This window comes from Poromitra crassiceps (genome assembly GCF_964638095.1).
Source record: "Poromitra crassiceps genome assembly, chromosome: 1".
In the NCBI taxonomy this organism is placed as follows: domain Eukaryota; kingdom Metazoa; phylum Chordata; class Actinopteri; order Beryciformes; family Melamphaidae; genus Poromitra; species Poromitra crassiceps.
The window spans coordinates 109,506,303-109,520,163 of NC_139623.1; the positions used below are offsets into that span (position 1 = coordinate 109,506,303).

At 43.1% G+C, this 13,861-nt stretch overlaps 1 protein-coding gene across 1 annotated transcript in view; it reads right to left on the reverse strand.

Moving 5' to 3' along the window:
• Positions 1-12,807: 12,807 nt before the first annotated feature.
• thsd7ab (thrombospondin, type I, domain containing 7Ab) overlaps positions 12,808-13,861 on the reverse strand; it is a gene marked incomplete at both ends in the record, with an annotated part of 285,247 nt that continues 284,193 nt past the window's right edge. The window contains one exon of the mRNA XM_083641760.1: positions 12,808-12,898. Coding sequence (XP_083497886.1) covers positions 12,808-12,898 — 91 coding nt within the window. The remainder of the gene's footprint in view (positions 12,899-13,861) is intronic.

A 13,861-nucleotide genomic window follows, 5' to 3' on the forward strand; every position in this document is an offset into this window, starting at 1 on the left:
GAGGAAAGGACATGCCTGGATGGGTTAAATGCAGAGGACACTTTTCACTGGCCACCGTCAGCATGAGTGTGTTGTGGCCGCATGCATGTATTGTGGTGTTCGTGTGACAATAAAAGACGGGCTTGTCCGTTACGAGAGAGTCGTAGACTAGCACATGCTTCCTCCAACACATGTCCACTTCTTTTCACCTGACAGTGCCGTTTCACCGGCAGGACAGAGCACATGGGAGGATCACGCTATTTCCTCCAGTTACCCTCCCCCCAAACAGGTGCCCCAACCGACCAGAGGAGACACTAGTGCAGCGACCAGGACTCCCACCGGCTTCCCACCCGCAGACGCGGCTAATTGTGTCTGTAGGAACATCTGACCAAGCCGGGAATTGAACCTGTGTCTCCATGGTGGTAGGAGAGTGCTTTTATCTCTGCACCGCCCAGATGCCACATGACCTAGATGTCTTTTGCAGGGTGTCCTAATCAAGATTAAGGGTATTCCTGCCATACATCAAGATGAATGAAGCGCTTCTTCAGTGCAGACATGATGCAACACCAGACTATTACCTTCTGAATGTGCCCTGAATGGATGATCGATGATTCAGTCTCTCTCTCTCCTCTAACAATCACACAGATGAGAGAGCTAAGATTCCCCGTTCACCCCATGGAGGCCGCTGACAGTGAAGGCCTAACCCCAGCTGAGGAACGTGACAGCAGATCTATCTGGGCGAAGCGTTTACATTTTGTACCTTTACCCCTCCGATCAATACTCTGAAAATAAGGTCTTCTCTCATTGAGAAAGTTCACTGAATGACATTGTGGTACTGTAGTAGGCCAGGGTGTGTGCTGAGCCACACCCAGTGGCCACAGTACTGAAATGTCACAGTAGTTGTGAGCTTTCTATGTGTTCAATTTGTGAACTTGAATGTACAGTGGAGGAGTTTGAAAAGATGGCCTCTGGTTGTTTTGAAGAGCGCTGCGTGATGAATGGCCTTGGAACTCTGTGAGTGTGCCTTTGGTGGACTTCTTCTGCTTACAGTAGTAGCTGTTGTGTCCTTCGTGAGGACAGGCTCTCTGACTAGGGAGGATCATGACCTAGGCTTCTTCATATGTGATTTGATATGTGAAATCAAATAACACCTTTCAAACATGGAAAGAGAGAATGACACAATACAACTGTTCCACAAACCAATGCAAACAATTAGCTTAAACCTTAAACGTTCATTTGAACTTACTGCGTTAAGCCTTAAAGCAGTGGCTTAATGTAGTTTGAGCATACTACAGCCATGGAATGTACCTACACAATGCATAACCATAGCAACATAGCAGAGAGTAGAACCCAAATGACCCTTGTTTGTGTGCTGTGATTGGCTAGTTACGTTCTAGCTAACCCTGATTGGTTGTTTGTTTCAGAACGGCTCAGTAAAGAAAATGATGATAATAATAATAATAAAATAAATTCAAAGGGGCGGGCGCTCACAGAGGCGTTTAATGTAACCCTTCAATGAAATATTTTAGTGATTAGTGATATGCAATAGTCCAAATTAGTTATTTCAAACAAAATTATAATGAAATAATATTGCCTACTGCCGCTTTAATACACAAATGAAACTGCAGCACCTTCAAAGGAGAATTCTTGGAGTGACTTGTATATAAGAGAAATGCCACTGAATTTCAGCAATCAACATTTCCTTCCGTCTTCCATTGGTAGAAACAGGCACAGAACTACCTAACCTGTAATGTTGTATTGAAAAAAAAGCCCTTACTGGCCCTACTATAATATAAAGCTCCTTAGAATGTAAAAGTTCAGTGAAATTGTGTCTATGAGTATGAGGCCACAGAGTTAGTATCTTATACATCGTCAGCGAAGCAGTTCCAAACTCTTGTCTCTGGTTTCAAGAGTGACATAGTGATAAGGCACCTTTTCAAGGATAGCAGGTAATTGAAGTCACTGGTTAACAAATGAACATAGCAGTGGTTCCTGTACCCCTTCAACATTCAACCTCCTGCTGTGTACCCCTACCCTCCAAAAGGTAGAGTTTTTGGTGTACCCCCAAAGTAACTGAGTACCCCTGGGGGAGCAGTACATGTACCCCTGGCATACAGTAACTAAGCTCTTCATATGTACACCTCAGATTGCTTTGTTACCAGGTTCAAAATTATTTGAAGGAGAAATTGAATGAAAAATGTTGAACTTCAGGTTATTTTTTCCTAAAATGGATGTACTGTAGCCTGACATCGCCAGACCAATTTGCATCTGCCAGAGCAAATAAAACATGAGCTTGCAGATTCGTCAGGTTCCCAGGTTAGATGTGAAATCCTTAACTGAACATTCCTCTTCAAGACTCCAATTCAATTCATTTTCATGCGTTTGCAATAGCTGAATTAATCTTCTCTGAATTCCCTGTGTATCAAGAACATGTGAATGGTTCAGTTTCAGAAATGTGCAACACGTAATTCAAATGTTGTAAGCCCCATTTATTTTCCATGCCTTTTTCTATTCTGAATGGTTAAAGACTGCAGTGGTCTATAATGATCAAATGAACGATTATTTCGTAGTGCAGTTTAATTACTGAATGCTGCTCAGTAACTGGGTTTCAATCTCAGCGGATTCCGGTGACTATATCAAGGGATGCATTACAAAACTGCTTTGAGCTTTGGGTTTCCATTTCATTTCAAATGATTGTCAAGTTCACAATTTGTACACATCATTATGCGGTGTAGATAGAGTATGTTTTGAATATATGATTAGGCTATTTCTCACAACACAACGCATATACCTTTTGGGGAAAACGCCAATCAGTTTAGTCAATTAAACAATTACGTTGCTGACTAGTATCTTAAAAAGCAACATAGTTTGTTGTAACTTTGGACTTTGCAACTTTGGTCATTTCGTAAGCGGTGACACTTTTTTCCCTAATGGTGGAGTTGGATTTTTGGACGGGAACTCTTCACTCTTGTCTCCAAGGTTATAACATGCAGAATTCCACAGCACCTCTGAAGTGCATGCCCAGTCATCCTCACTCATCCTCACAGCTAATTCCTTCTTGTGGGATCTGGCTCTCTTGTCGCCATGCGTTATGTATGGTCCTGAAACTGTGACATGCCATTAGCTTTCATCTAAAGCACCTGACAGTCTCTGGATTAGAGCACATTCACAGAGACCCCACTTCACGGATTACAGCCCAACCTGTAATCCAGCCCCAGGAGATTAGGCAGATCAGAGGCAGTCCTGACTAAAGCTATGTTTATATCCAGAACACCCCACTGACTGCACCAACACCCAAGGGCCAAGATTTACCTCTTGCCAGGTTCAAAAACATGCTAGCAAGGCACACTGTCTGTGTGTGTGTGTGTGTGTGTGTGTGTGTGTGTGTGTGTGTGTGTGTGTGTGTGTGTGTGTGTGTGTGTGTGTGTGTGTGTTTGTGTGTGTGTTGTAGATGTGTGTGTGCATGAAAGAGACTTCAGAGAGAAATATGGAAAATTGGTGTTCAATAATAGGCAGGGAAAATCATGGTAGCGCACAGGCCAACAGTTGGGCTTTGACCAAGAATGTTAGACACGGATATTGGACTTAAATAAGAATGGGAGACCAGTCAATGCCGACCACCGCAAACATGACAGACAGCTACATAATAATAGTCTGTAAAACCCGAAATTAGGGCAACTAACGATTATTTCCATTATCGATTAATCTGTTGATTATTTTCCCGGATAATCGATTAGTCATTTGGTCTATAAAATTTCACAAAAATGTGAAAAATGTCAATCACTTTTTCCCCAAATGCCCTGTCTTCTTTTGTCCTGATCAACAGCCCACAACCCAAAGATAATCAATTTACTGCCATAGAAGACTAAAGAAACCAGAAAATATTCACATGCCGGTAGGTTAGACTAGTTTAGGTTAGGCTGTAGATTAGCTAGATTTCTTTTAAATGTTCTATAGTTCAGGCTAAAATTAGATTAGATTAGATTAGAGTAGGCTAGAGTACGTTAGGATTTGGCAGACTACTAGGCTGTAGATTAGCTAGATTCCTTGTTTGCTAGTTCGTTCGTTTTAAGGTTAGAGTAATCAGAATGTCTGCAGATGTTGCTTGTTTGGTTTGGCCGCTCTGCTGCCGGTTCCGGTGTGCCGCAGCTGCCTCGGCGGTGGTGTGGCGCTGGTGGTGTGGCGCTGGTGCTGCGGCAGAGTGGCCGGGCGGAATGAGTAACAGCTGTATGCCCTAGGGCTGGGCGATAATTCAGTACTATCGTTTGTCGTCTTTCAGTGGTATCATATCATGACGATATGACATGCGGTAATTATAATATATGATGATAATTGGATTACTAAACATGATTTTGCTTCCATGAACCATATTGTGATATACGTTCATATCGAGAATGATCCTTATGATTATTGTGATATTGATTTAAACCGTATCGCCCAGCCCCAGTACACCCTGTTTGTTCTGCTCTCTTCTTCCCCTCCCTTCCACTGCTCTCTCCCTTCTCTCCCCTCCCCTCTCCCCCCTCTGTCTAATATAAGATTGTTCAATCCTGTTTATTGAGGGTGCTTACTGTAGCTAGACTTAGCTAGACATATTCTCTATAAAGCCCTCTGAGACATGCTTGTTGTGAATTAGGGGTTAAATAAACTAGACTTGACTTGACATTTAAGAAGCTGGAATGAGAGAATTTCCGTATGCCTAAATGATGAATCGATTATAATAAATATTATAATCGATTATAACTCAAATGTTGCAGATTAATTTTCTGTCATTTTTTGTTCAAAAATGTTTTCTTTTTATGAATTCTTCATTTCAAGGCAGTAAATGAAATCAATGGAATAGGTGAGGTGGTCACCATGCCTTAAGGAGCTGCTAAACCAAAATTAATGTTTGCATTAACTTCCCTTAATGGTCTAAGTGCTGTTTCAGTGGATTTCCAACCTTGCAAGGAATATAATTCTGGGGAACATAGATTTTTATTTTGGGGGCATAAAAAGCAATTCAAATTTAAAGATCTTAAATATCGGACCATAATATTGGTTATCAGCAGCCTCAGCACAGAAATACTGGTATCCTATCAGTTTTCAAAAACCCATATAAGTGTGTGTATGACAGTTGTGTCAAGAAGCAGTGATATTTAGTGTGCAAAATATTTTATAATTAGTGTTCTTCATTTGAACATATTCAAACATATTACTCAATCAAGCGTGGAGCCTTTCAATTTCATGCTTGAGTTTTTTCAACTTTTGGACCAGCTAGTTGTTATGCAGCAGTCTCCCACCCCCCAACCCTATTTAGTGGTCTGTTAATATGATTCCCCAAGTCCCAAGTATAAGGCAGAATTCCTGGACAAGATAACATAGAGCGCATGGCCATGCAGAAGTCCTTTAGGAAGCAGCTACTCTCAGATTGCCAGATGCAGCGTATAGGCTTGTGGACCAACCTAAATGTTATCTCCTCTTGGCGAGGAGGCTGTGATAAGGTGCAGGCGTCCCTCTCTTTGAAATGGGAAGATAAACAACCCCGGTTTCCCTTGGGAGCCTGGAGAATATTCTATGGGGTTGGACCCCCAAACAGCCGACAAATTCCACATTTTAATAGCAGCAGCTGAGCAGCCAGACAACTTGGTGGCGGGTTAATACACAACACCTGGGCAGAAGAATGAAAGCATGTCCGTTTTCATTTAGCTGAATGTGCGGCTGCTGTGTGGGCCCGACAGCTCTAGTTGAACAGGCATTACAGAGTCAGAATGGAGAGGGAGCAGGCGGATAGGAGCCACTTTACAATCTGAATTGGGTCGCGTGTTGCAAGAAATTGCATGCTTAATGGAATTATTGGCCTTTAATATTGGTGTGTTTGCGTGAATACTACATGAGGTTTGAGAAGGAGGTTCACACATTGAATAGATCTAACAACCCCCCCCCCCCCCTTTATTTTGCTATTTAACTGATGCTGTTAACCAGAGAGGCATAGAATTGAGTGAGAAAATAGGGGGTTCTGCATTTTGCTCAAGGACACATGGCTGTGGTGGTGGGGATCAAACCGGTGACCTTTTGGATATGAGACAATCACTCTAACAACTAACCGCCACCCAGCTGCCACACAGTTTACACTGATCTAATTTATGACTGTCAGCCACACCAGCCACATCTGAATGACAAGTACCTCTAAAATAACACTCCACCTCTGTGGGTGAATCAAGGTACATTCAATAACAGAGACAAAAGATAACACGTTATCATCTTTGATAATAGGCCTTCTTTTCACAGAGCATCCTGCTGTCTTTTACAGTCGTTTGAGGCCAGGCTTTGATTGTAGTCACAGTCATTTACAGTGAATTGAACTTGTCTTGCCTTGTGATGCCCCCCTCCTAGTTGACTTGTGATGCCCCCCCTCCTAGTTGACTTGTGATGCCCCCCTCCTAGTTGACTTGTGATGCCCCCCTCCTAGTTGACTTGTGATGCCCCCTCCTAGATGACTTGTGATGCCCCCCTCCTATTTGACTTGTGATGCCCCCCTCCTAGTTGACTTGTGATGCCCCCCCTCCTAGTTGACTTGTGATGCCCCCCTCCTATTTGACTTGTGATGCCCCCCTCCTATTTGACTTGTGATGCCCCCCTCCTATTTGACTTGTGATGCCCCCCCTCCTAGTTGACTTGTGATGCCCCCCCTCCTAGTTGACTTGTGATGCCCCCCCTCCTAGTTGACTTGTGATGCCCCCCCTCCTAGTTGACTTGTGATGCCCCCCTCCTATTTGACTTGTGATGCCCCCCTCCTATTTGACTTGTGATGCCCCCCTCCTATTTGCCTTGTGATGCCCCCCTCCTAGTTGACTTGTGATGCCCCCCTCCTAGTTGACTTGTGATGCCCCCCTCCTAGTTGACTTGTGATGCCCCCCCCTCCTAGTTGACTTGTGATGCCCCCCCTCCTAGTTGACTTGTGATGCCCCCCCTCCTAGTTGACTTGTGATGCCCCCCTCCTAGTTGACTTGTGATGCCCCCCCTCCTAGTTGACTTGTGATGCCCCCCTCCTAGTTGACTTGTGATGCCCCCCTCCTAGTTGACTTGTGATGCCCCCCTCCTATTTGACTTGTGATGCCCCCCCTCCTAGTTGACTTGTGATGCCCCCCCTCCTAGTTGACTTGTGATGCCCCCCTCCTAGTTGACTTGATGGATGGACTAAGGGCACTAAGAGCTGGGTCTATATTCTCCCACTGATATCAAAGTGTTACCTGGGGGGGTCAGAGATGATGACAAATCACAAAGTGTGTCAAGACATCACAGGCAGCTGTGGAGAGTGGAGTTGAGCCCTATTACTGCAGCAGCGCTTTGAGAGGCCAGGGCACGATTATCACCATGACTTCTTCTAAGGAAGATGAAGACTGTACACGGACAGACTGAGGGCTATTAGAGCACGGCAGTTAAAAACAACTTCTTCTAAGGAGGATGGAGACTGTACATGGACAGACTGAGGGCTATTAGAGCAGGGCAGTTAAAAACAACTTCTTCTAAGGAGGATGAAGACTGTACATGGACAGACTGAGGGCTATTCGAGCAGGGCAGTTAAAAACAACTTCTTCTAAGGAGGATGAAGACTGTACATGGACAGACTGAGGGCTATTAGAGCAGGGCAGTTAAAAACAACTTCTTCTAAGGAGGATGGAGACTGTACACGGACAGACTGAGGGCTATTAGAGCAGGGCAGTTAAAAACAACTTCTTCTAAGGAGGATGGAGACTGTACATGGACAGACTGAGGGCTATTAGAGCAGGGCAGTTAAAAACAACTTCTTCTAAGGAGGATGAAGACTGTACATGGACAGACTGAGGGCTATTCGAGCAGGGCAGTTAAAAAAAAAAAACTCTAGCCACTAGTTTTCCAACTTCCCCAGAGGAAAAATGCATAATCATATTATTTCACACACGACTTGGTTCAAAGGCGGCCAAAATAAGTTTGTGAGGTTCCCATGGGTCTGTCAATCTGTCGAAGGAGCTGGAGGCGAAAGCTTAGGATGCGCAGAGTACCAAACAATTATAATCATCCCATTAAAGCATAGCGAAGCAATTTGGCAGCCCAGCCTGGAAAAACACTCACATCAAGTGATGCTAGGAGATGTGCTGCTATACCACAATGCTATTGTAAATATGTGAAAGGCATATAGTTAATGATGAATGCTTTTTTTTATATTACAATAGGAGAATGTGTGTAGCTTAACGTCTTTTTGCCTGTGCATTTGTGGAATCCCAGTGTTCCTTGAAAATAGGAAGGCTCCATAAGTAAAAGGCAGGGTGAAATGATTAGTGCGCTTAGTCAGCTGTGAAATTGAGTTGATGGTTTTCAAGACGGTGAATTCAATTCGATAATGGGTATTAAGTTGTAGAGAATAATTAATCGTAATTGACTGCTTTCCATCACTATGCAAATTAAACACTGATAACAGTAGGGGAGCTATTTAAGGCCAGTCAAGTTTGTGGGGGTTAAGTTTATGGAGGAGTGGTCCTGTTCTCCTTTGATTGCTTTGTTGACACATTGATCATATACTGTCTCTCACAGGATTAAAGGAATTGGGTTGTCACAAACTGTCAAGTTAGGAGCATTTCTGCTGTTTGTCATAATAGGCTCAGGCTATTCTCTGCTGTGTTTGTCATCACAGGCTCCGGCTATTCCCTGCTGTACTGTCAAATAGATTCTTCAGTAAATGGAAGAAAGCAGGCTAAAAGTAATGCAGAAATGAACAGCTATTCCTGGGGAAGAGATTTCCGCTGGGACTGTATTCGGGCGGATTTTCCAAGCTTCTGGTTTGGATTTGAAACCTTGTGTTCACACTAAACCTGGTTAATGAATGCCCATGCTAGTGAATTGATGAATCAGTTGACAAACTGATTTGTGCATTGTGTACATTTATTATCACAATGTTTGATTAGTATCATTGCAGAAAACAGTGCTTTGAATAATGCCTTTTAACTTAGGCAGAACAACTCAGTGAACAAAAGACAAAGAGCTGAACATGGTGCTGAAAAAAGTGAAATTTTTCTCAACATTTTGCTCAACCTTCAGAGCTTGTTACCAGACCTGCAAGTGACATGGTCTTGCAGTGATACATTTGAGATAAGTGCTTTGTTGTCCTTGGTACTATGTGGAACTCTAAGTACTCATATGTCTCTGTACCAATGTCACAGAGACCAGATCCCTGTACATTCACTGTACTTGGTGATGAACTTTGAATTCTGACAATGACTGACTACAGCAGATAGTGGAAGGTCAAAAAATACATAAAACCATGTGAGGAAAAAGGCTAGGCTTCAGGCATTATGGTATCAAAATGGCATGTCCAACTTACCAGAGAGATGAATGCCAGTAGCAGGGTGGCGGTCCACAGACATGTGCTCTTCACGTCCCCCTTCATGTCAACTTGTCCTCAGTCAGCCCGTCTTCTCAATCCGCTGTCTCTGATCAGCCGCACACAAATCTCCTTCGTTGAAGAAGATTCTAACTGGAGCAATATGAGCTGCCAAACTTGACAGCAAAGATGAAGCTCTTTCAGGATGGACAGCTCTCTCTGCTGTACAGCTTGAAGTGTCTGCTCTGCTTTTTGCAGGGTTTTGAGACGCTGTGGTGTGACTGGAGGTGTTTGTACATCTGACTGTCAGTGTGGCGCATGTTTTATATAGCGCGCTCTGAGGTTCAGAGAGAGTGGGGAGGGCGGGCGGGCGGGGGGGGGGAGAGGAAATGAGAATGAGGGGAGGGATAGATGACTTGGGGAGTGACAGAGAAGTGAGAGAGAGAGAGAGAGAAAGGAGTGAAGTGAGAGGGCGAAAGAGAGGATGAGAAGGGGTTTTAATTGGGAGAGGGGGGGGGGTGGCAGGGTCGGGAGGGAGGTCCTCACTGACTGTACACACTTTTGAGATGCAACTTTTCTTTACTGTTGTCAAGGGCTGACACCTAGTGGCAAGTCAGCGGCAGTGTTTTTGTTTTGTGTGTATTTTTGGATGGTTGGTTTTGATGCATCACATACTGTAAACCAGTGGTCCCCAACCACCGGGCCGCGGACCGGTACCGGGCCGCAACGCATTTGGTACCGGACCACGAGCCCGGTCCACAATCTCTTTTTTTATAAACATAGGCTATAATATTATAGGCTGTGTGTGGTAGTTGAAACATAGTTTCAAGTTGACGTTTATTTATGTTTGTAGTTGAAACAAAAACAAAAAAAATACTGTAGGCTACATACAGTACAACACAAAAGGCTGTTATTTACCCTTTGTCACCACCTGGTGAGTAAATATATATGTAACTAAAACCATTAAAATTGACAACCTGTCCGCGACTGTTTTTTACATGTATCTACCGGTCCTTGGCACAAAAAAGGTTGGGAACCCCTGCTGTAAACACCAACAGAGCTGGTCAGATAAATGAAGCTGGGCAATATATCCATATTGTGATATGAGACTACAGACTAGATATCATTTTAGATATCGTATGGCATCGTATGTGTTGTGTTTTCATGGTTTTAAAGCCTGTATTACAGTAAATAATGTCATATTCTGAACTTACCAGACTGCTGTAGCTGTTCTATTATTTGCCTTTACCCACTTAGTCATTATATCCACACATCTCTCCACACACACACACACACACACACACACACACACACACACACACACACACACACACACACACACACACACACACACACACACACACACACACACACACACACACACACACACACACACACACACACACACAGCCTAAAATACAGATATGATTTTTGGTCCATATTGCCCAGCCCTGCTGCCATGTTGATGTTCTGGAGAGGAACTATCACACAACATACTGTATGCCGGCATCGACAGTAACTTTGTATGTTTAGAACCATTTCCTCATTTATTTTGTAGTAATTCTTCCCGTACATATAAACAACCTGTACAAAAGTCTGAGCCTCCCTCTGCTTCTTTTTCTTCTTCTTTTTGTTTTTCCAACATACAACTTGCATCATGAGGACAACAATCAGCAATATCATACACCCACTTTGCAATATTCAAACTAAACATTTTTTGTGCAATACAAAATAAATGTACACGTACTTTGATATCTTGTTTTTTTTTCTTCAAAAAATAAAAAATGCTGTTATTTACAAATCCAACAACCAAAAAGTAAACATTCTCCACACCAGTTTGCTCATTGTGTCAACCTCCGCAGAAGCGTGTTCTTTCATTAACATATTGTAAAATGTTTGTTTATTTACCTTAATTTATACAGACTATGTTGTTATACTATATTTAGTATGACTGAAAAATGTAAGAGCACCTATGATATGGTTTATTATATGAAAAGTTTTGAAAAACTGGTTTTTGAAAGGAACGCTATACTCCCATGATGCTTGCTTAAAACAATCACAGTCCTCTTTATGTCTACACCTGTGGAGGGCCCCATTCAAGTATTGTTAAAATTGTATTACAGGACTGTCAATATTTGAGTATTGTCAGTAAGGCAGAGGTTACATTTGCATCAGATTAGATAATGGTTTAAATTCAACAGTCTCTATTTTTTTTTCATTTTAGTGTCTCCCCCCCCCCCCCCACAGATTTAGTGAAATTCATGAACCCACAATTTAAATTTGATTAGATTAGATTAGATTAGATTAGATTATATCACAGTTAAAAAGAACCTTCTGTAAAGCAGGTGATAAAAACTAAAAACCGGTCACCTGGTGATACCATGTTTTTTTTGATTGCATCTGGGCAGAAATAGAAAGATAACACCAGACGAAATCTACAAACCACAAAAAGGTACTGGACTACAACCAAAATCAGTTGTGAGAAATAAAATCTATACATATATTGACTACTGTTCCACGGCTGTTTTGTAGAATGTGATACATGTGCACATTGATTCTTGTTGCCGTTGTTTTCCTTAGTTGACCTTTGCTGCGTTATGGTTGGGTCTGTAGAAGAGGCAGTGTTTTATGGCAATAGACGGTAGAAGAAGTCATATGTGCATATCATGCTGCACTAATATAGTGCAATGTAGTGCCTGAAAGAAAGCAAGGGGGAGGCAGGCTCCATCAGCATGGTACAGATCAGTTGATCCCTCCTCACAGGCCTTTTTGTTCACGACAGTCAAAGAGATTTGAGTCAAAACCCGGTTGAGGATTGAGAAAAGGAATCCAAGCCTTTTTATGGAGCTTTTCCTCTCCCTCCTCCCTCCTCTTCCTTGCGGTGACTTTTGGCAACGTAGGAACCGTCACAGCGTCCTAAGCCTCAAAGCTACTCAGCATTTTTCGGCACAAGCAGAAGCTCACGCGCGCGCGCGCAGTGTGGGGGGTGGCGGGGAGAGCGTTGGGGCTTGTGCTGCGCCATGTTCAAAGACGGCAGAAATTGGGTCTGTCTTTCGCAGACCTCGCCTTCTCTCGTGTCTTTTTCTTTGTAGAAAGAGGGAGGGGGTGGGCAGGCGGGACAGGGGGGGGGGGGGAAAGAAGGCATGTCTTATTGGTGGAGGTCACAAAGGCCCTTGCAAAAAGAAAATATCAAAAACTAAGAGAAAAAAGGGAAATGAATGGAGCTCTACTTGAAATGGTTAAACCCCACAAGTGTATTTTACAAAGAGGATTTCCCGTGATTTCACCACCCTGTGATGTGGTGCCTGTTCTCACTGCAAACATCTTTGTCCCCACACGGTGATGGCATCATGAAGTGGCTCTCTGTGACATCTTTGTCCCCACACGGTGATGGCATCATGAAGTGGCTCTCTGTGACATCTTTGTCCCCGCACGGTGATGGCATCATGAAGTGACTCTCTGTGACAGGTGAAGTACTTGGCGAGGCGCTACATGTCGGTGTCCCCGTCGTAGGCTAGAGTGAGAGGTTTTAGTCGGTTGTTTTGTTGCCTCTGTCTCTGTGATCTCTTTGGCTTTTTGCTGTGTGAGAGGGTTAAACAGAATCAGAACAGCACTTTAAATAACATTCAAAAACTATTCTAATTATGAACTAGGTACTAGTCATATGGTGATATTGTTCAAGTGAACATGGTTGTAATGATTAAAAAATAATGTATAGGTGGCTCAGTCCACATGTGAGAGAGGGTAAAAACACCACTTTAAATCATACTTTGTACAGCAATTGTTTCTAAGAAAAGTCACAGAGGGACATTTTGAAAGCGGATATATTTCAATTCTAAAAAATAAAAGCAGCAGATGACCAAAACTTGACCTTTCTAAAGCTAAAAACTATAATACACTAGTCATAAATTAATTTGTATGATTTGTTTCACATGCCGACTGTTTACGCGAAGTGTCCAGGTCTCAGCCATGTGAGAAAATTGTTGGGACACCTCTTTAAGTCATACACTAACCATTATGAACTATTATGAAACTACACATATAGACTATTGTCTTCATGGAAAATGACCACATTTGGTAGGTCTTGCTCATACAGACAGATCGATCGTAGTTAGAACTGGTCTTTAAATTATACTGTAAATTATAATGTATCTCTATTAGTCAGATCATTGGTACTGTAGTCTCTCCCCAGACTCAAATATTACGTTGAATCGCTGCGCTCCGCATACTACATAAGTGAGTCTGTGCGAGTTCACAGCCACTGCTGGTTTTTGAAGGTGGGTTGAAATTGAATGAGTGACGGTCGTAGCACCGATACGAGAGCGATTCGAAAAATGGGCTGCGCCTCCCGTGTTGTCTGATCGCAAAGTCGTTACTGATTGGGGGGGACTGAATCCATCACTGGCATATGACTGGCCAAGTGAACGGTTCCCTCCCATAACCAGCCCTCTGAGGGAAAGTGTCCCAGACCCAGAGAGAGCTCTGCAGCATGCACTAATGTAGTGTATCAGACCCAGAGAGAGCTCTGCAGCATGCAGTAAC